The sequence below is a fragment of the Cygnus olor genome, chromosome Z (genome assembly GCF_009769625.2).
Source record: "Cygnus olor isolate bCygOlo1 chromosome Z, bCygOlo1.pri.v2, whole genome shotgun sequence".
Taxonomy (NCBI): domain Eukaryota; kingdom Metazoa; phylum Chordata; class Aves; order Anseriformes; family Anatidae; genus Cygnus; species Cygnus olor.
The window spans coordinates 54,089,884-54,113,841 of NC_049198.1; the positions used below are offsets into that span (position 1 = coordinate 54,089,884).

The following is a 23,958-nucleotide window of genomic DNA, read 5'->3' on the forward strand; positions in this document are numbered from 1 at the left end:
CTCACCAGTAATCAGGGAACTCAAGAAGAGGGAATTTAGAAATTTCTCTTTAGATCTTCCTACCTTGATTCAGAATTTCCACAGTTTTCACGCAATTTGAACAACGGTACAGGCAGTAGTATAAACTACTATCATTTGAAAACATCTTCTCAGTCCTCACCAACGTATTCAGCTGTTGGTGAGGGTTCTACAAGATTAAGTTTTGCTGACATCTCTACTGCTACCCTCTCCAACCTTGCCCCAGCAGAGTACCCCCCAGTGGTGTCAGCAGAAGAAACAGATTCAGGTTTCAAAACCCTATCAACCTAAAGGGCTGACAGAGCAGCAGAAGAAGCAAGCTGGAGTGAACTGGTAAGTATTTCTTATGACTGCTATCCTGAAACCAAAATATAAAATGATGCAAATCAGTCCAGAATTTAAAAAAACTAAGTCAATTTCAAGTGAAAAGGTTTTGTTTTTTTTTTTTTTTTGGTAATTTTCTATTTCAATATGCATACACTCCACATCGCATCATGATAGACTGCAACTTCTTTTCCAAGTGCCTAAAATGTTGTATTGTCTACTACCTCCTCCCCTTTCTCCACACAAAGCATCACTGAGTTTAGAGCGCTAGCACGCCAGAGTTTTTAAAAATACAATTGTTGGAGTTTTTGAGGTTTACAGGAAAAGACAAACAGGATACCGAAGTTTCATACAGATTCTTAGTAGATCAGATGTAATTTTCTCGATTCACTGAAATGGATGTCTTTACCAACAGTTATAAACAGGGCAAAACCCAACCATAATCAACTCAAGAGAAGTCTACATACTTCTTAGAATTTTGAGAATACAAGCAATCTCTCACTCCAACCTGTATCAGCAGAAATGGTTTAATCCATCTTGAAGTCGAAAAGGAAGAAAGATACAATCTATAAAGAAAATATGTTTACTTTCTGTAAATCATTGGAAGTTAACAAGTGACAAGTGAGAGGCATTTCATTCTCTTCGCTTTGAAGTTTGACTTTAAAATTGATGTTCCATTAAAAAAAAGGAAAGAAAAAAAAGATCTGTATGACAGCCAGTTTAATTGCATTAAAGAAACAGGACCTAGGTTCTATAATAAGGATGTTAAAATATAAGTTCCGAGAGATAGTAGCTGTCAGGTATTCATAATACCCTTGTCATTTTCCTTTCCACATTTGTGGGCTTCTTTAATTTTCCCTGCATTTCTTGAGGCATGGTCTACAAGCAATTCCTTCTAACTAAAGAGCGTGAAATATTATCTGATGTAGTCTAGCCAGTGTCCATAATTTTTCTAATTTTTCTCACAATCAGTAATGCTCATTAGTGCAAAGTAGCACTGCTGACCTCCAAAAAATTCATCACCTGAACTGGCACCATTAACTACTGAGATTCTGGTATCAAATCCCTAGGAATAGGACACAAGGACCATTAACAGTGAAATATTTCCTTAACTTAGAATACTGTTATAATTACCTGTTACCTACTGCCTAATGCTGGTATGTAAATAACATCTCAGAAACAGCAGTTCCGGTCTTCTGCTCATCAGAGTTCCCCTTGCTTAAAAACAAACACAAGTGCCCTCTCTCTCGCCCCCTTCTCTTCCTGTACAGCCCAGGGTCATTGCCTTTGCTTAATATGCTTTTATTGGAAACAGTTCAGCAAAAGGCAAAAGAGAACACCATACTCACCATGCTGTGGACACCTGAAGTAGCATAAAAGAGAGGGCTTGGGTTCAACACAACCAGCTTTTTGCATGTGCACCTCTAACTTTTTTTTTTTTTCCCTCTTCTAAAAAAAAGCCTAATTGAAACTGGAAAATAGGAGGAAATCTCTGCTATCTTCAGGCACCTAGCATAAATTAGAATACTGTTGACTTTTCCTTACCCTTTCTGAATATGGTCAAGCAAGAGACTCTGCTGGACAATCCAGAGTTATGGCCTTTCTTCTTTGGACTCTTTCTATTGAAAAATCATCCATATCTTACACATAATTAGTGAAAAGGGCAGTAATACAAGGGTTCACTCTCAGTTAACTTTCATCTGAGTTTGTCAGTTTACCCTATCCCACCCTTCATGTTACTTCCTTTTGCTCTGGTCTTGCACTGCTGACCTTCTAGCCAACTCTATCCTGTAGTCTAACTTGCCTTTTTTCCTACCTTCTTTACTGAGGAAGGCGCTTCCAAGATACAAACATCAACAGAAATTATAAACACTATCAAGACTAGAATATGATGTGTTCATGGAAAATAACAGGGTTAGGCAATAGAAGCTACAGAACAGAGGTTCTGTTAATATAATCTATAAATAAAGACAATATTCATTAACTGTTGAAGAGCATTTGTGCTCCTCTAGGCACTTAGTTCCGTTACTTAAAACCGAGTTCCTGCTTTTGTAAATCTCTCTTTTAAATTTAAGAGTATGTCACATAAGCCTTCTACCCCTTGCTCCAAGCAAATTATAGGTATTACTTGGTGATAGATGAGTGGGGGCAACAGTAAAATGAAAACAGCATCATGTGATAAAAGGTATTCCTTAATAAGAAATCATTCATTACATACACTGTACTTTGTTCTACTGAAAAAAAAAAAGACAGCTATACACATGGCTGCACAAAACAGTTACTGGAGCATCATAGGAATATGAAATAGAAGCAAGTGTGACGGATAAAGCAATAATGATGTTCTTTTTGGTATTGCTTGAATGAGACTCCTTCTCTACCATGCAAACAAATCACAGCAACGACGACAAAGTGAACACACAGTAATAACCTGCAGTAGCAATTGTATACATTAAAAATGAACAGTAAATTCTCAGGATACGATTTCTGTGTGAAGAAGTGTAGTTTCATGCATGCTGACAAAATGAGGTCACGTTTATAAAGTGTAGTTTTCAAAGCATATAGTCAAGAAGCCTCTCTCACCCCTAGTCCTTGAGTCAAGTAACTGCATTTGTACAGTAGCAATGTCAAATCTGATTTGGTATGGAAGACTGACACTGTGACACTTTTGTTTGTTTCTAAAAACACTAAACAAGCAAACAACAAACAAATGAACGACAACAAAACTGTCTCTCCAATATATTTAAGAAAAAATGCATCCCTAAATGCAGTTATTTATTTTCAAACTACTTTGCAAGAAAAAGTAACACAGCTTACTCAAAGTACCAGATTTAATAATTTTTGCACGTTTCTACCCGCTAATTTTTCAAACTCCCTGTAAATACCTATGAAATGAAACTAGAGAATGCTTTGGAGAGATAACAGGCCTAAAAAGACGAATCGTTAACACCGAAACAGACTAAAACCAAGTATTGTGTCACAGAGTCATTAGTTCTTTTCAATACCCTTAAGTTTAACTTCACTAGCTTACCCCTTAAAACAAGGTCCATCTGATATGAACACACAGTGACGAACAAAGACTGCTAATTCACAAACAGCACTTGGAAGCCCTGGGATGAAAAGCAACAGAAGTTATGTTGCAAAAGAACTATCTGAGCATTTAGACCTCTGTGTGAGGGCTAGGTTGACAATGGACCCAAGAGATGACAATTTATCACTGCTGATTTAGAGTGCACTCATTAGGTTAAGCTTCCATAAGAGTCTTCTGTTTTAAAAACATCAGGAAACAGAGTATCGATTTAAGCAAAATAAAAGTTCAACACACTAAAAAAAAAAAAAAAAAAGTGAATTTCTGCAGGGTCTTCGAAAAACATGTGAGATGACGGTGGACTATTTTTTTTCTTTTTTTTTTTTTTTTTAATAAACCGGAAGTTGAAGGAAGACAAGAAATTAGATATAAAAAGGCCAATCAGAATGAGCAAAAGTAATGCTAAATGCCAAATTCTTAAAACTTAAAGTTCACATTTAAGTTTCTTCAGGGAAATGTTATCTAAGATATCTTAAAAAATAAAACAAAACAACAACAACAAAACCACTTGCACTCAATTTGATTTAGATGCACAGAGAAGAATTACCTTATTCATCAGTACCAGTAAAAAGCAAAAGGGACAATAAGTACAAGGTTCAGGCAATCAAACATTATTTCCCGTCCTCAGCCACTAGGAAGCCTGAACTCAAATTAATTTCCTGACAAATGCCAACAACTCAAAGGACAGTAAAAGATACACTGCATTTGTACATAGTCCCACAGCCTCTTTGATGCCACTACTATAAACTTTACCCAAAGTAAAGGTATCAGAATTGTATTCTCCATCCACCAACTTTCACCTCTCTATGAACCACATCGCAAGCCTTTCTCTAAGAGCCACAACTCACAAATCTTAAGAGCACAAAAGAATTCTGGGAATACCTCACAGGCAGGAGGAAATATCAGTGGTTCCCCAGGGGAACCACTGCACTGCTGGGCAACGGAACTATCCTTCGATATGCAGCTGGTGCTAGCTGCAGCATGTCTCTACCGGGAGAACCTTCTGAATCACCAGCAAAAAAAAAAAAATAGTATTACATCGAAGTCAATCCTGCCTCCCCCCAGTAGTAAATAAATAAATAAAAAACATTGAGATGCTCTGTCTGGTGAGGTCTGGTGTATGCACTAGCTGTACCATAATAACTTAATTCTTAATGCTTCATTCTGTATTAAGGAATGTGAAAAGCTGGTATCATCTAAAATTTTGAAACTCTCAGAATGGTGAAACAGAAGCACGTATTTGCCAGCCCAGTTAGGTTAGACAATGACTGGGACATGGAAAACTCAGCAGGTGTCCTAATGTCAACTCTACACCACATGCACAATGAAAGCTGTACTGTGAATTTAGAATTTCTTCTTTAAACTGGAACGGTTTCCAGACAAAACAAAACAACAACAAAAAAAAAACCTTTGGATTTGATACATATTCTGTCCGAACTTTTTAAGATAAGTGAAAAAACATGTTTAACTTAGATTGGGATACCTTATCATGCTTTAGTGTGTTTTATTCCACAAAAGATAATTCTTGATAGAATGGCAACTTACTAATCAAAGAGCATATTACTAGTAACAGAAGAGAAGCACTTACTTTATACCTGCTTGCCCTTCACAGTAAATTCTACAAGTAGTTTACTTTATCTTTCAAGAATTTTTGTTGATCTCAGAATTTGCCTGCACTAAAGTATATCTTTATATGCAGTTTAAGGTACATACTCTCTCTCGCTATATACACACATTTTTCTTAATATTACCTATTAAATTTCTACCAAAAGAGAAGAGAACAAGAGGGGAAAAAAATCTCTCCAAATACATTTGAGAAGTATCTGTTTAACTCCAACTTATTTTTCTTGAAAGTAAGAATATGGAATAGTGTTTTTTAAATTTATCTGTTCAATCTTCCAGAGAAGGTATGAATTTATACAGCAATCTGAAACCTGTTGACAAAGTCTTTAGTCTTTACTTACACATTTTTTGTGGTCCACAAACTACTACATGCTTGAAAATATTTAAACCCACAGAAATCACTATCTCCTGTTAACATCAGCTTTCAAATGTGTAAAGAATGGTAAAATTCTTTGGTGTAAGCAGCTGCTTACTGGACTGCACCCCAGCCAGCCACTTTCCAGATAAGCTGTCCTGAGCACATCAATTTCAGCCTACAAAGAAGGAAGGTCTGCCCAAGTCCTCCATACCTTGTTCTACAGGAAACATAGGAAGAGCAAAGAGACAGGAAATCAGATTACTATTCAATTAGCACCAATGTTTCACTTTCGCAGTCCCTGTTCTACCTGGAGCTTGTCTTGCTGTTCAGGTATAACTGCCCCTCCTTGCTGATTAAGCTTTCTTATTACTGGGTAACTAGTATGCATTTACTTGTATTCAAGTTTGCAACGAGAATGCTTTCAAGAGCACTACACAAAAAATGCATTGCCTAACTTTAAGAGTCAGCTTCTCAGAGAATTGCCATTAAGTTTTTACATCTAAACGCACTTGCTAACTGGATGAACAGTACCTGTAATATTTTACCTTGAGCTACTTAAAACATTCCACAGTAGTAATTTCTAGTAAAGAAGAAGCTGGAGACTAGACTCTACTGCAATTATCACACAGAAATCAGAACATCAAGCAACAAGATTAAATGATAGTGTTTATCTTAGTCTACAAACCTCCATCATGCCTGGTACTAGAACTGAAACTGATTTATAGCTTCACGGGTTGCTAACGTAGGCAAGGAAAATCCAAACAGTGCCCAATTTATTCAACCATGAAAACATGAGAGATGCACTTTACCACCTGTAGCAAAACAGAAATTCAGGCTCAGTACCTACAACAACAGAAAGCGTTCTGCTCATCTACCAGACAGATGAATATACACAGCAGTGGAAAGGAGAACAGCAAATCAGCTATTTCTTTCACCAGCTTCAGAAATGCATCCTCTTTACTGCTAGTCGCAGGGAGCAGAGGACAGCTACTGTTCCTCACCACGGTGCTGGCAATGTATGAAATATAAGGCTTATGGCTGGTCCTTTCTCCAGCCCTCCTAATGCTGACAGTTCTACAGGCTTTCCACACCTTCTGCAAGTCAAGGTATTCCCTTAAAACAGTATCAAGCCAAATCCATGAGGCCTGTGTGTTTTTGTTAATAGTCTGGATCCACTGCAGTTCTTAACTTTGCAAAGCAGTGCTGGTGGCTCCCACAGATCAGGCTGTATTTCATAGTGACCAGGGCTGTCACTCCAGAATGACAGCTATGCAAGTTTACAGGAGACATCAAAGAGGGGCAAATGGACATACTACACTTGTAAAGTATCATATTTGTAAACTGACATAATTTTCAAACATTTGTTAATTATCACCAATGCTACCGCTTGGATTATCACTGTATTCACCTCCATATCTTCCTTTCTACCTGTTCTTGAAACTTTGATCTTCTTTGCAGTTTCTTCACAGAAGCAATTCTCAATTGCTTTCTCATTTTGCTTCTCTCCCTAGTTTAGTTAAGGAAAATGCACTAAGCCCAGTACTACTTTACCACTGATCTTCCATTCTGTAGAATTCACACTTCCGGATTTAAAAATTAAAGACAGCAACACTTCCCTGATTACAGATGGGCATTTGTTTGCAGTAAGTTGCAGTTGACTTAGGCATTTCCCTTTCTATTAAAATAAATAAATAAAAATATTTAGAACTCTGGAAAGTTATAAAGATAACAAAAAGAAAAAAAAAAAAAAACAACACACACACAAAAAAGACTAAACAACTGAGGCAAGTCAGCTTAAGGTATCCCATAAGTGGCAAACTCCTTTTGCAATGATTATTTTAATAATGGAAACAGGCAAGAAAGAAAAGGGCTCCATCACTTAAAATGGAAAGTTTTCATCTTTCATTTACAAAAACAGAGTTTCCTGATGATACATAGCAAACATGCAATTAGGCTTTCCAATACATGCCCATGAAATAGGCTGCAGTATTAATAATTGATACAAGTCTAGCAAAAAAAAAAAAAAGTTTTCACAAAAAAATGTATAATTTTTAAAGATGGATTCAGTAGCACCTTTAAGATGAAAAACCAAGTCTTGTGACTACCAGGTTTCAAGTACTAGGAACATTCCTGATATTGCAACAAAATTGCTGGGAGGTTTTTATGATGGTTACTTGTTTTAGTCTTATGAATTGCTACAGCTTTTAAATAACCTTGGTATTTATAGGCAAAGTTTGATACAAAGTAGTTTTCCTACTTATCCTTGGCAAGGTGGCCTGCCTGCTTCATATAGTAAACAAATTACACAAAAATTCATCAGAGTTGTCCCCGATAAGTTAATGTTTGAGATCTTAGAGCTCAGAAGACTAGCCTTGCTCATGCCATCTTTTTTGTTCATGTTTCCCTTCTCATCTGACAAGGCTTGTTTTATTTTATTTTATTTTTCAAAGTAACCAGCACTATTTTGCCACACCCTAGAAGAAACTCCAAATTAATCCACTAACTAGAACAGTTTCACCTTTACTGGAAGCACAAATCTTCAAGAAATACATATCAGAGAGTACAAATTATTCACAGGATAGAAAGGTTATCATCTTTCTAGAACATTACTTCATGCAACAGAAAGCTTGAAATAAAAATACCCAGAAGTTATTGAAGTTTATTTAGTTTTACTGATCATCGGTGTCTTCTGAATGTCACCTGAACACTTCTCTCTTCCCTTGCTATCCACTCCACCACTCACTGTGGTGTGTGCAAGCTTAATGGGCAGCCAGTGCTGACAGCAGGCAATTACCTCCTTCTTGCATTTCTTCACCTGAAGCAATAATTCAGACTTCTCTCTCCTACCCAAGTGGATGTTTCCACAATGTCCACAGAACTCAGTTTTCTTTATGACCTTTAACTTATGGAATGAACTAACAGGCTGTGATCAGAAAGACGGGCAGCATAACAAATGGGGACACTAACAACAAGGTCACAACCATCTCTTAGAAGAGAAGTCTAAAACCACTTTTTGTTAGCAAGTTTGCCCTGTTATCTTAAAATTCTAGCATTTACCACATTTTCAGTTTTAGAAATCTGAACTTCTTAGTGCAGGAGACTCTTGTTGAACTTCACATCGTTCTAGTAAGAGAACTTTTAATTCCACCCCTACAAACTGTCTGCCATCCTGCACAGTGACAGGGAAGTTCTAACGAGGGTATTCCAACCAAGTGAACATTCCACACATGCTAGAGCACTACCATTCAGAATCATTCCGTATTAGAGGTCTGGCTTTTTCATTTGTTTGCTTTGTGATTTTTTTTTTCTTTCAAATTAAAAAACAGCTGGAAAACTGGACTTCCACTTTGGAAAACAAATACATAGTCCACATTTTCAGTAGTTATACTGCTTTGACAACACCATGAAAAAGGAAGCCTCATGAAGTACTACATATCAAAAACTAAAATAACAGACTACTACTCCTGCTTTAGAGATGGTCTAGCAAAAGTTTTTTACAACACATTATGTATACGTGCCTTGCACTTTCACAGGCACTAGCTTTACTTTATCTTTCCAATCCTGTTTCAGCTTTTGACACTTCAAACATTTTGTTCCCTTAAAAGTGTAAGGCTGTTCTGTTGGATGCTGGAGCAACTTTTTTTCTACTTAAGTTTTATCGTGTAAGTTATCAGCATAATCATTACAATTAGTAGTTGAAGCAACGTGAACGTAACATGCAGATTAAGCATGGCCAGTCCTCCTAACTATGGTCTGCTTGCTAACCAGGAAGCTTTGGCACAAAGTTCAAATGTAAGTCAATTTTAGTAAACAAAATATACAAGAGTACACATCCAAGAATAACTGAAATGAGTGCTTACCTTGACTCTCCACTGCTGTTTCTTACACTTTCTTCATCACTGTGCCCATTCATTGTAAATATTAAGGAGTTTAAAAGATAAATAAAAGTCCAGTCAAGTTACAAGGTGGATGTCAAGAATCCACTTCCTGGTACTGTATGTTTTCCGGGTGATATGTATGGTCTACTGTTCTCTGCAGATAGTCGAGATTTTTTCCCCAAATACCTAAAATGGTAAAGAAAAATATTAACAAAATTTGAAATGAGGTTTTCAACTGAAAAACTACCAAAAACAACTTGCTGTGCCACACTAATACTGAAAGGGGGCATCTATCACATTTGACATTACATCTTTTTAATCAAAAAATAGCTTTTTGTGTTACCCATTCCTAATTGTTTGCTTTATCACCATTTCTTATCTGAAAAGAAAATCTTTCCTGATGTCTATGAAAATTAGAAATGATTCTTCTCAACAGGTCTTTTTATCAGCTACACTTAATTAAATATATATATATATATATATATATATATACAGAAAGAACCAGGATACACAAAATGCACAAAAGGAAAGACCTGTCTCGTCTTTTGCCCAACTGCAGTCAGGTCCCAGCATACAGGCCCTTATGCTCCTTTATGTAACTTTTCATTGACATTACTACAAAGATGACAGCTCTGCTGAACCACCAGCTGCAGAGCATGAAATGTTATGGAAATGAACCTCTCTTCAGCATTGTAGGACAAGAAGAATGGTTTACTGTGTGTTTGCACCACACCTTGTGGCATAACTTTTGCCATAGTTCTGACTTCAGGAAAAACTCGATGTAAATTTTTGAGGAAAGCTGCCTCCCTAAACATATAGGTAAAGAACAGGGACGTTAACAATCTGCTTGCTCAGTAAGACGCGTTTCATGCAGGCAACAACCGCAGTGGAAGCACTTCCAGATACACACACACATAATGTTTACATCCAGCTGGGGGTAGAGGCAGGAAGATAAATACTGCCCTGCTTTAAAAAAAAAAAAAAAAAAAAAAACACGACTGAACTAAATCAAACCAGCCAGCTCTCACAGATGGAATGATCCTCGCCTCACATGCGAGATAATCTTCAGTCCGATCACTGCAGTATCAGATGCACCCGGCGAAAGTTTAGGCTCACGGTAAACCGGCTGCACACATAAACTCACGGGATAATCAGATAAAGCGCAGCACCTCGCAGGTCTGGCCGCGTGAAAGCGATCAGGGGCCCGCCTGCGGGTTCCCTGCCCCCCGGCGCCCTCCTTGGCGTGCAACAGCCCCACATCGGGGCCCCGCTCACGGGGGCGAGGCAGGGAGGGAAGGATTGAAAGGGGGGGGGGGGAAGCCTCGCTGCGGGCCGGGAAATTCCCCAGGCTCACGCAGCACCGCCGCAGACACCCGGGCCACCGAACAAAGGCGATGACGGAGCGAGAACGGTCGGAAGGGGCCCGGGAACCCCCGAAGCGCGGCCGGGGACCCCCTGCCGGCTGCTCCCGGCCGCCCGGTCCGAGAAGGCCTCGCTCCGCGCCGCCCGGGGCGCGAACAAACGCTCCCCGCTGCCCGCGGGCCCGGCGCTGCCGGGAAACGCCGCCAGCAGCCGCGGGGCTCCGCCGCTTCCCGCTGGGCCGCCCCGCACCGAGCTCCACTGGGCGCCGTCCGGGGCTGCCTCCCGGCCCCCGGGCCGGCGGCGCGGCCTGCGCGGGCGCCGCTCCCGGCCGCGGCTCTCCTGCCTGGCGGCGTCTCCAAGGCCGCCGCTGTCCTCCATGCTTCCCCCGGCGCCCCCCATGGCCGCAGGAGAGCCAGGGCCGCGCTCCGCCGCCCGGTCGGCTCGGCACGGGCTCCCCCCGCAGGAACCTGAGAGCTCCGCTCGACCCCGGCTGCCCGCCCCGGCCGGCCCGCTCCCTCCTCCGACGGAAAACAGCCCGGAGGCCCCGCAGCAAGCAGCCATCCGCACCCCCCGCCTCGTCGCCGCCCGCCCCCGGGAACCGCACGACCCCGCACCGGCGACCGGGGGAGAGGAGCCATGGCGGGCCGCTGCCTACCTGCGTGCGCCCGGCCCAGCCCGGCCCAGCACGGCAGGGCACGGCCTCGCCAGGGCCGCCCCGGCCCGAGCCTGCGCTACGCCCCGCGGGGAGCTCCGTGCCGCAGCCCTGGGTCCGAGCCGCTCCCGCGGCCGCGGCGGGGCCTGCGCCGCCGCCGCTCCTCCCGCTGGCCGCCCTCGGCCGGCTCGAACAATGGGGCCCAGCAGCGGGCAGGGAGGGGCGCGGGGAGAAGCGGGGCTGGGCGCCGCTCCGGCTCCGGCTTGGCTCGGCTCCGCTCCGCCGCCGCTCCTCAAGTCCTGCCGACCGCCGCCATCACGCCGCCGCTCCGCTCAACCTCCCCCTCCCGCGGTCGGATGGAAACCCCGGGCGTGATGTCAGCCCTGCGCGCTGGGACCGAGCGGGAGGAGGAGGAGGAGGAGCGGGAGGAGCGGGAGGAAGGCGGGGAGGAGGAGCCCCGGCCGGGAGGGCCTGATCAGCGCCACCGGGGCTGCCGCAGCGCCTCCCGTCCTCGGACGGGGACGGGGCCGCCCGAGGGCGCAGGGCCTGGCCCGGAGGGGCGCCGTGGTTAGCCCTCTGCGCAGCGCGGCAGTTTTATTTTTTTACTATTTTTTTTTTTATTATTATTTTTTTGTGTGTGTGTGCGGTTGCGCTAGGTTTTCCCGTGAAAATCGCGGCCCGGTAGCAAACGGGCGCGCTTCTCGCTCACCCTGCGCAGTCACGAGTGGTGTCGGGGCGCCCTTGGGAAGGTTTGGCTGGAGGCAGACCTCCCTCCTGCCTGACACCCGCTGTCTCGAAGCAGCTTATAAGGGAGCCGCTTGTTTACGGTGGCTCGTGTTCCTTCAAAAAAAAAAAAAATAATAATAATCGTGGAAGTCCTGCTTCTGCGGGGTTCAGAACAGGGCGACAAAGGGACGCGGGGGCAGCCGGGTGGGCGCTGCGCCACAGGCAGCAGGGCTCCGAGGCTGGGCACCCGCTGGAATGAGGAAGCAGCTCACCTCCCCTCTGCTCCTCGGGTTCACGCCTTCGCATTTAGTCCGCCACACCTCTGCGAGGTTGGTGCTGTTGGAGATGTGGTGCCAGAGCTGGGCATTTCTTCAACACCCTGCAAAAGAAGTCAAGATTAACATGAAAACATAATTGGCCCATCAAGGCAGGGAAGACCAGAAAGAAGAGGGTGGCTGCCTGGTTGCAGTAGAGCAAGGTGGTTACAGTAGCTGTCAAACTAATTCAGGCATGAAGAGCTGTGTTGGCCAAGGGCCAACATCTGAGCCACAGTCAGTCAGCTGGAGACCTCATGGGCCCATGGCTTACCTCATGGTTGCCCTTCAAGGGTGAGTAAAGCCAGGCGTCTCTGTGTTCACTGGAGGGTGGACAGCCAGTGCTCCTGCGGCCCCTTCAGCTGGATGGCTGCGGTTTCCTGGAGCTGCTCCTTCAGCTCAGCACATGGATTGTGCCACATGCACCAACTCTGAGAAGTGGCAAAGGCTAGATGAAGCATATCCACCAGCCTGTCTTTCAAGCAGCATAGGAAAGTAAACCAAAATCTCAGGGGCTGAAGGCAGAATATATATATATGTTTTCCCCCCCTAGATCTGCATCTTAAAAGATGCACCAGGAATTGCTCAGTCAAGAAAATGTCTTCCAGGTCTACAAAAAGTCTATATCAAACTCTTTTGCTCATTGAAGCATTTATGTCTCCCTAAGTCAGCTGAAGGAAGAATATTTTTGTGACAGACAAGGGTGCTGCAAGATCAATAGACTGAAGTTTCAGTTCAAGTGTCAGAATGGAAATAACTTTTAAATCAGGGTAATTAATTAAAACAACAACAGCAACAAGAATAAACCTTTACCAAGGAAGATTCCAATCCTAATAGTTGAAGGATTTTTATTACTTTTCTGGATTTGTTAATTTTAAGGAAAACCATAGGAAACCACTGCTTTGTTCAACCAGCAGTTACAGACCTTACACAGAAATTTTGGAATAAAGCAGTTACCTGCAGCAAGCAGGTGACAGCACCAAGTTGATAAGAATTCTGAAACATGCTACGTCTTAGGTACACAACTTATGTGGCTTATGTAGATGAATAATTTGAATCATATATAGGTGATGAACAATAATCATAATAGTTTTCAGAGGGTGTCCTTAGAGCTAGTTGCAAAACTTTTGTAGGTCAATATAGATACATAAATACATACTTTACCTGTATGATATCAATATGATCCACAGAATCAGTAAAACCTCTAATAATGAAACCACACCTAAATAGACATAAAAGGAATACATGAATTTAGCATCCCTTTCTGTTTACAGAATCTCTCATACAAACTGCTACACACTGTCTAGCTGGAGATATATTAAAAGTGCTCAGGTAAGAAAGGAAGTAGGGGAACAAAACAAAAGAGAACACCAAATAAATTCCAGCAATTCTAGTTGCTTAGCTACAGAATGCACTCAATTCTTATTAACTATCTAAAAACCTAAACATCATTAAAGGGCGTAGATGTTAGTCAAATTCCTCTATCTTTGCTTCCAACTTCCTCTCTTCATGATCCTAATTACTCACAGAGATAGTCTTTCTTTTTCATCCTTCCCTTTTCTTCATTTCCCTTCCTTCTTACTCATTTGTAAGAAGTCATGTAAAGAAAATAGTTTTATTCAGCTAAAAAATATCTTTCCAGGTTGCTGTTTAGAGTTATGTGCAAAAATCCATTTTGATATATGTTGATTTTTAATCTATCAACAACAATAATGTTTCCTAGAGGAAAAGACAAATGAGGAGCAGCTGAGGTCCCTTGGTTTGTTCATCCCAGAGCAGAGGCGGCTGAGGGGAGGCCTCATGGTGGCCTGCAGCTCCCTCACGAGGGGAGCAGAGGGGCAGGCGCTGAGCTCTGCTCTCTGGGGACAGCAACAGGACCCGAGGGAATTGCATAGAGCTGGGACAGGGGAGGGTCAAGCTGGGTGATAGGAAAAGGTTCTTTACCGGGAGGGTGGCTGGGCACTGGGACAGGCTCCCCAGGGCAGTGGTCACAGCACCGAGCCTGCCGGAGTTCAAGAAGCATTTGGACAATGCTCTCAGGCATATGGTTTGATTTTGGGGTGGTTCTTTGTGGAGTTGGACTCAATAACTCTTGTGGGTCCCTTCCAACTCAGGATATGCAATGACTCTGTGATTCTAATCAACTCCTGTTGATAAGTGAAAGTCAAGTACTATTCCCATGAGTCCAATATGTTGCTTTAGTCATTAGTACAGAAGTTAACAAAGAAATCTCTCTTCTTTCAGGTTAAAAGTCAAGGCCGAATGTCCAAGTTTGTTTGTTTATTTATTTATTTATTATTTTGTTTGTTCTTATTTGTTTGGTTGTATTTATTTATCTATTTACTTATTTTTCTGGTTTCACATGACAACTACTAATTTGTCTTTTGAATGGTTAGAGTCCCTTTGGTGACAGGTCCTACATTTAGATATCATTGATCGATCTGCACATAAACAGTTTCCCGTGAAGGTTAATACCCCGAATCAGTGAAAATTTTTAATACATGCACAATTTTCTGGCATTCTCGGGGTGCTTTGGGCCTTTGTTTCATTAAGAAGGTGGGCGTACTCTTTGAGATTAACTACACAATAAGAAGATCTGACTGTACTTAAATTAATTGCATTTGCAATAGCTTATTTTAGCTATCAAAAGTAACACTGAAAATATGATAGAATGAGTATTAGTAGAAATTAATAAACTGTGTGAGTGCTAAAGAATTCTACCAACAGTACTGTCAGGATTGTAACATCCTATTTCTGGTGCCTTTTGCAGGTGCACAGCACCTCTATCAGCTTTACAGTTAAATCCAGCACAGCATACCAGCTGTCTTGGAGAGCTGCCCTGTGGTTGCTAAAAGGTTCTGGAGTGGACAATGCTGTTTTAGATTAATTAAGCAATAACGCACATACTTGCACCTGCTACGAATACCTATTTGCCAGGAAGGCATTTACATGTAATCTTTACCATAATTTGTTACTATTGGAGAGTGTGCTATAAACTGTGCTTTTATTGCCAGGAGTTCAACACCGGCAGTTTTAGCATTCAAATTAATAAGTTTAAACCTACCTCCTTTCCAATGAGGATCAATCTTTAGCTTGTTTGTACAGTTCTGTATTTTAATTAGAACTGTGAGAAGTCTTTCTGCTTCCTGTCTAGCAGTCAAACTAACCCGTGCTTTCACTAATAGAAATTGTTTTCTGAACACAACACTTAAAAATACTAGTCTACACTTTGCAACCGAGGAGATAGTCTCCATTTCCTAAGTCTTTTACACATGTGCAGTTCTCTAGGATGTGTACTTGCACATATCCTTTCATTTGTGTTTATGAAATGAAGGTGCCTCATATTTTCTAACTTCACCTGGTATCACTGCAATACTAGGCAAGATTAAGATTCAAGTAGAACAAAGTTCTGTTTCAGCAAGACATTAATCAAACTCCTAATTACAAAACCCAGAAGTCTCCATTTTGCTTCATGTTTTTCTTAATAGTCTTCCTAGCTTCCTAGCTTCCTTCACCTAAATTCTTTCAGTAGAATTTCTCAGCTTTCTGTAGCTTGCATTACAATTCATGAAATGACATACCCTGCTCACCTCCTCAACAATCTCTTCCTACAGCAAGCCTTTTTGTTCAAAGAGTACTTCTAGGGTACATGAGAAATTGACATCCTGGCCTTCCTTGGAACCAAGGTATGGTTTCACAATGGTTTAAATGAACTGGAGTTAGAGATGCTGTGATCGCATCCTCCCTTTTTCCATGCCATTCAAAGATTAACCCCTTTCAAAAATGATTGCTTTCTGGACATTTTGACTTTCTGAACTAGGTCACCACACAGTTGCACATGCAATGATCCATGTGTAATAAATCAGCAGCAATTGTGATTTACAGTGGTTAGAAATTGCCACAACTACCAGGAGATTTTTCTCCACATCCCTGTGAGAAATGGATTTCTTTCACCTTAGAATTTGTTTGTATTACAACTCAGTCAACTCCTTCTTGCCCAGATGGCACAATAAAGTGTGCATGACCTTCCTATCTTAGCAGCTTTTCACACCATAAGTAATATTGACTTCTGTTAAACATATCTTCTAGTCTGTATCAAGCAACAAATACACGTGACACACAATGTTTTAAGGACAGTTGCATGAAGCTTTTTATTATGAAAGGAAAGCTAACACCTATGGGAATAAACTGTCTTTTTTCTGACTGTGTATTACAGGTTTCTCGCATCTAAGCATGCCTCCAGGATGTGGGTGAGAATATTGTGCCTAAAATGTCACTGATTTAGCTACTCCCAGCCTCTGGCTATTCTCAAGCTGGATTTGTGCTTGTAAACAAAATATAATCAATACACAATCCAAGTTAGGTGCACTGCTAAGTATTTAATACAATCCATTTCAATAACTATATTTTCAGGTCATTCATCTTAATTTAGTGGTGGCTAAGCTAATAATCTTAGTCATCCTAACTAGCAGTGGTGGCTAAAGTTTATCGTGGTATCTTTACATTAAAGAAAAAAAATCTTCACTGTTATGTTTTTAACATATAGTTCTTCTGGGCAAATAAGCCTTTCCATTTTAAATTTGTGAAGCCTTAAGTACTGTATCTAGCAGTCTTTAGTGATGTAAGATATACACATGAAATATCCTGACTGTTTAACGTGGTACTTAATTACATACTTAGTGTTTTATATCCTCTTTCTTATTTGCTTTCTAAACAACTTTCCTGTCCTACTTAGTGCTTCTATTTTAATCCTTTCACTCTTCAATTAATTCTAAAACATTTCCTGAAAAGCTCAAATACTGCAAAACCAGGGGAGAAAAAAAAAAGAAAAAAAAGAAAAAAAAAAGTAGAGATTAGTAGAGTTTACACGCAGAGCAGGGATAGCCTAATTTACCTGCTTTTCACTTATCCCTGTTACTTCACTTCATTTTGTATTCTCCCTTCTACATTTAAAATATTCACTAAGAGATCATCAATAACAATTTATCATCCAATGATATTGTTAAATAAGTCATCATCCTGCCACTTTACTTCTACAGCTCTCTTGCCTGTTCCTTCCCTCCTTCTAGCTTTTTCATTCACCACACCCAAAACCTCTTCTCACTTACCTCACCTCCCCCACTGGGGCCTCATCAACCAGCCAACTGCACAATGCTGAGGATTAGGGAGATTAAGGTTTAGTAGAAAACAAAGGTGACAAAAATATCTGTTTTTATAAAAATTGCTATGGGATCTATTAAAGCAAAATCAGTAAGAACAAAGAATAGGATTGGATTGTGTTTCTCTGTTTCAAAAAGTGAGAAAAACAAAATCAGTTCTTGTTTATAGGAGGAAAATCTAGTCTAAATTTCTTAAAAATTTAGCCTGTGGGTCACTTGTAAATTACTCCTGCTAGAAAACAGTTTAGTTTGCATCTGCTACTCACTTAGCTCTTGTCTTCACAAACAGCTGATCAGAAATATTAACTTCTAAACATTTTCATGTCTACTTACATTATAGTAAGATACAAGCTTTGTTAGGCTTAAATGTCGTTATCCTGTAAATATTTCAAATGCCTGCAGATTTGTTAATTACAGAGCAGGGAAACTGGAAATATGGAAGAAATCATAACAGAATCCTAGTGGCTAGTTAAACAAAATGGTTTAATTTGGCCAATTAAGTGTAGGTTTTTGAATAATATATTTATATATATATATATTTATATAATATATATATTATATATATATATAATTATATTATATATTATATTATAAAATTATATATATGTAATATATATAAATATATAATAATATATATTTATAAACTTCTTAAATTATTATGCTATCCCTTAAAAATAGGTGCATCAGTTTAAGGTAAATGATTATTTATAAGTTACTGAACAGCAACATTAGATCAATGTATTGGCTGAATATTTTGCTGAACAGATCAAAGTAGTAATAATAGCATTAGAATTTCAGTGACTATAAGGAAGCTTCAAAGTTAGCATCCATCAGGAGAGTTGAGAAAAGTTCACACTTTTCTTTTTACTGCTTTTTAGTTTGGTCTGCTCCTAAATTACTGTTGGCTCACTCTAAAGAGAGCTAAAAAGAGCCAACTCTCTAAAGAGAGCCGTTAACTCTCTCTAAAAGCAGCTGAGGTGTGTAGACCTTGACTGCCTTATAAGCATGGTGTTCCTGTCAGCCTAAACTTCTTGATGCTTAGCTAGACAAAGTATAAACTGAGATTGAAGTAACCCTCCCCATCCTCCTCACTCTTAGACACTCTTGGTATTTTCAAAATAAAGATAAAGCTATGACTACTTTCTGCAGAGACTATGGTAGGCACTTTTAAACTATATTTTAGACTAGCAGAAAGAAATGAAATCCTCAAGATTTATTCCATCACAATTCCATCACTTATTTGAGTAATAAGTCTAGCATCCAGGCCTGAAGAAAAAACTTACAATGATGATCCTTCAAGTCATAAGTAGTATTTGTATAAATAATTGTCAGGTGATAGTCTTAAACATGGCTATATTCTTACTCATATATATATATATAATATATATATATATATATTTTTCTTTAAATTCAGACTGATGATACTAATTCTTCCAGAGGATATTCAAAATAAACAAGGAACTTTTCTACTGAGAAGAAGAGGACCTTGTCATTCAGGCAGTTCTAGAGTTTTTGTTCACTTAGGTTTGGAATCTGATAATGAAAAAAAACGAACTGTTTTTCTTGATAGCATTTGATAGAGATTCTATGATGATATCATTCTGTAATGATATTGCCAGTCTTTAGTTTCATACAGTTTTTGTGTGTCTGGAAGGAAAAGCACATTTTCTGATATGAATGGGATATGTATGGCCTCTGGTCTGTTCCCTCCCCCCCGCCCCCCCCTTTTTTTTTTTTTTGGGGGGGGGGGACGACGACGACTATGCATTCAGTTCTTATCACTGTTTTCTAAGATCTCAGATTGTTCTGCTAGAAAGCGGTACCTGCTCTAACAGTAATTTCTACTGAGTTCTGGTTTATTGTTGTGTATTATGCATATGTATATTGAATTAAAGTTAAACAAAATTTTAAAAGGACAAAATAAATACTGCAAATGCCCAGGTGAAATGAACAAGCCCCTGTAAAGATGTATGATCAAATTAGCCTTTGCTTCAATTAGTAGACTTTTTGGTGTCCTATTTGATACTGAAACCAAATACATTGTTTCTTGATACTAGTTATCAAGATAGTAGGTAGGTAAGTAACATTAGTGAAATTTCTATAGATGGACCAATATATCTCCAGTATATTAACCCACAATTTGAGGTTCTAATATTATTTGTTTTCAAATGGTATCATTTTCTAAAACGATACTATCCACAATTAACTAATTTTTTTGTGTTCTAAATTTACTTTCTCATTCTAATTTTTGTTGAAAATTAGTTCATAATTTCAAGATTAACAAGTTTGCCATTGGCATATCTATTTTTTGGCCTAGATCAAAGGAATCAAGAGAAGCTGAAGAAGGGTGGGAAGCAACAGTCAGCTAGATAAAAATGACTTCAGACTATTGTAAGCTCCAAGCCTTACTGAGGCTACTCTAATTTGCATGTGATAATCATCACTATAAGCAGCCTGGTAATTCCTCATCTGCAGCTGTACAAGTGCTGTGATTATGTTTCCTGTTGCTGTACTCCAGAGTGGGTGGCAAGCCATTGCTGAGCAACAGGAGCATCTTCAGGGTATGTCTCCTTTTGTCACACTATTTTTCCTTCCAGACAGGTCGTGTTTTCTTGCAATGTTTTTTCTGAGTGCTTCGGTTATGCAGAAAAAGTGTATGGGTTCAGCAGCAGCATCCAAAACATAATACAGCTCCAAGACATGATACAGCTTATTTTGATTCTCACCTATTGATTTGCAAATCAGTATCTTAATTCAAAAGAGCATTTTGTTTTTAAAATCATAGGGGCTTTGAATGTAAAATCAGAGCTGGTTATTTTTAGAAAAGAAAACATGATGACATGAGCAGGCCCAGCCATAACCACAACAGCTAATAGATATCCTTTCCTTGTTTACAGAGTGATATTAGTTAGCTTTGTTACATGTTCAGACTGTACCTGGCAGTCTCTGAATACTTCAAATAAGAGGGGATGGGGGGAAGTATTTTGGAAACAGCTAAGAACTTTGTTTCTGCATACTTGTATCCTGTATATCACCATCACAATCTCTGTTATGTTCCATGACCTTCCTCAGTCTTCAACAATTCAGGTTTGTTGTCATGTCTGCTAACTGTCCTGAGAATGTGAGGTGAGGGAGGGGGAAAGCAAGAGGCAGCAGATTTGGCTTTGCCAAATACCAGATGAGCTCAAACTACAGCTCTTTTCCTAAGAAGCATTCTTTTAGATTTCTCTTTAAAATTACAGACTATATTTTCAGAGCCCCAGCACTTTTGATAGATTTGGCTGAACTTGCTAGCTGATCTCAAAAGTTATTGTAAAAGAAGGTGAGGAATGGAAAAGCAAATCGAGACAATGCTCTTGTATATATACATTAAAAAAATAAAAATTAAATTAAAAAAAAATAGAAAACAGTACTAGAAGTTCCAGTAAAGCACTGAAAAGAAACTACTCAGTCTTTCAAGGACACTCTATACAGTCTGCTTACAAAACCCACCTGAAAATTTAAGTTTGAAGTTAAAACATTCATTGAACAGTCCAAAACTGTCAACTTTTACATGTACACTTAAGCTATTGTAAGGCTGTTTTAGAGAGCTGTTATACTATTTCTAGTTTAGATTTAATTCTTCAGGGTATGCTGCACAAACAACATACAGGTCTTGTTCATCTGTCCCCTTTCTTGCTCTTTTTTTTTTTCTTTTTTTTTTTTTTTTTACAGGTCACCCCTCCCACAGTCAGCCTGTTTGGTAGAGTATTGACAAGATGAATGTGTCAGATCACGTGTGCCACAGAAAAACCCGGGCAACTTTCAGGGAATATATACTTCTGATTGGTGAACTACTACCAGAGGATATTTTCCGAGTGACAGGCCCTTCTCTGTGACCATGCGTTACTGAGATCCTGTTCCTTATTTGATAAGTGCTATCATTACATGACCTTATGCACAAAATGTCTGTTCTTTGTAAAGTGTCACTGTAGACTTACATGTTGCAATTCAGTGGAAGTTAGGAGGTGTAAAGCCACTAGGTATATGGCAGTATGTGTAACACTGTATTTGTACCTGGAACTTATGTAATTAGGAATTCTGAGTCCTTATCTTGGACAGTTCATTAACATATTGAAATGTAGGTTTCTGTCTTGGAGTCTCACCTGTGAGTTAGGATAAATGTTCTTCTGAAATTATCAGTATCAAGTTTTAACTCTTCTACCAAAACATAACAGAGGTTATGACCATAGGGATGAGAATTTACATGCCTTCAGTGACTAGCTGTCATCCTCAAGTTGAATGAAAGGATGGGTTCCACTCATAAGCATAATCATGTAGTCAAGGTTTGCAAATACAGGCTGAAGTTTCCTAATTTTCCATCACGATGGCATGTAAGAAATAGCTGAGTGTGTGCCATAGCTCCTACAATACATTTGACAAAGCTGGAGTTAGGTGATGAGCATTTTGCACTTATAATCATACTGAAGGTTATCAACATTGTAGTAGGGAACCTGAAGCATGTACTATGGGGCACAAAGATTCAGTCTACCAGTTATAAGATTCTCCACAAAGCAGAGTGAGATTTGGGTAGTTTGGCAGCATGTTCCTCAACTTAGTCACTATTTTGTCATGTAGTATTGGTATAAAGTTCACATTAAAAGAAATACAAGCTCAGACGGGCGAGTACCATTAACACTTTTCTTAATGAATCCTTTCCATAGTGGATTAATGATGAAACTACTGCCTCTCTAGCAGAAATAAACATCTTCGGGCCAAGAATCTGTTAGCTGAAGGCTAAATCAACCCAAAGAAAGGGAAGAGAAATATCATTCAGTTTCACTGACAAACAAGCTATAAGGACAAAATAATTTGCTTACTTAAAATTGTAGATTGTAGCAGAAACCAATGAAAAAATGTAAAAAGTCACCATACAAGTTCTCCTTACTTACTCCAACTTCCAAGCAAGTCTCTGAAGCTTTTTAGTTCACCTCTACTATGCAATGAATTCACAGAACTCTATTTTCTATTCCTTTTATCAAATACAGCTTGATATATTCCAGCACATAATGTAAACCCTGTCTTTCACTTGTTACCAGACAGAAAAGTATTAAATGATATTCAGACAGTAACCCCTCTATCTGACTGTTCTGTTTCTTCTTCATGGTGACAAATTTAACTACGTGTGGTGGGCTTACCTTGGCTGGTTGTCAGACCCCCACCCAGCTGCTCGGTGTGTTCCCCTTCCCCCCAACAGGATGTGGAGAAAGTAAGATAAGCTCATGGACAGAGAAAAAGATGGGGAGGTAACTTAATACCACCACAAGGAAAACATAATTGACCTGGGGAAAAATAATACAAATTGTTGTCAATTAGAATAGAGTTGGATGGTGAGAAGCAATGCCACAAACAAAACAAACAAACAAACAAACAAAAAAGACAACACCTGAACACCTTCCCCCCACCCTCTCACTCAACTTCACTCCTTAACTCTCAACTCCTCTACCTCACCCTCCCAACCCAAGTAGCACAGAGGGGATTGGGAAGGGGGGCTCAATTCATAACAGGTCCTCTCTGATGCTCCTTCCTCCTTACATTCTTCCCTCGGTTCCAGCCTGGGGCCTCCCATGTGGTATAGTCCTTCAATGTCAGCACAGGCATTGGTCACTCATGTTCTGTAGTTCTTTCAAGATAAACCTGCTCCATTTTGTGCCCTCCACAGGTGTCAGTGTGGATACCTGCTCTGCCATGATCTCTCCACAGGCTGTAGGGGGAACTCTGCTCCACTATGGAGTGCCTCTTCCCCCTTGTTCCCCTCTGACCTTGGTGTCTACAGGGCTGTTTCTCAATTTCCCTCTCCCCTCATTCCTCAAACTAATGTGCAGCATTTTTTACCCTTTCTTAAATCCGTCTCCTTCAGGTGTCACCATCTTGGCTGCTGGGCCCAGCCATGTCCTGTGGCAGGGCCATGGGAGCCAGCTGGAACTGTCTGCATCTAGCACAGGGCAGGCCCTGCCTCGCCTTCCAGAGGAGCCCTGCATGCTGCCCCAGCTGCCAACACCTTGTCATGTAGGCCCCAATACACTAAGGTATCTTTCACAGTAACCAGAACTCTGGAATTTCAGAAAGGTTTCAAGTTGTACCCCTACTTCAGCTGCTCGGGCTGCTGGAGAGCTAGTGCTCCAGCACCCTAGAAGTAAGTTTTATCCAGTGGTTGACAGTGGGTATTCACCCGGGTGATAGCTGCACTCCTGCACCTCCAAGGGAATGTATAGTCCTTGTTCCAGTTCTGGATAGTCCTGCCAAGCACAGCTCAAGAGATATAACAGGGCTGATTTTTGCCCTATAGAGGGCCATGAGTTATGTGTTTTCAAGAAGTAGGTTAAGCAACAGGAATTTAGCAATTACCTTTCTCTTTTCACAGCCCTAACAAAGTCATTTTCTGAGATGCTCTTCCATTTCCTGAGGAAGTCCTAGTAA

At 40.4% G+C, this 23,958-nt stretch overlaps 1 protein-coding gene across 2 annotated transcripts in view; it reads right to left on the reverse strand.

The window, feature by feature from the left end:
* Positions 1-11,732, reverse strand: part of CHD1 (chromodomain helicase DNA binding protein 1) — a 54,700-nt gene extending 42,968 nt beyond the window's left edge. For both annotated transcript variants that reach the window (XM_040541184.1, XM_040541183.1), the window contains exons 1-2: positions 11,304-11,732; positions 9,269-9,472 (exon numbers count right to left, since the gene is read on the reverse strand). In XM_040541184.1, coding sequence (XP_040397118.1) covers positions 9,269-9,321 — 53 coding nt within the window. In that variant the 5' untranslated portion in view covers positions 9,322-9,472; positions 11,304-11,732. The remainder of the gene's footprint in view (positions 1-9,268; positions 9,473-11,303) is intronic.
* Positions 11,733-23,958: the final 12,226 nt, after the last annotated feature.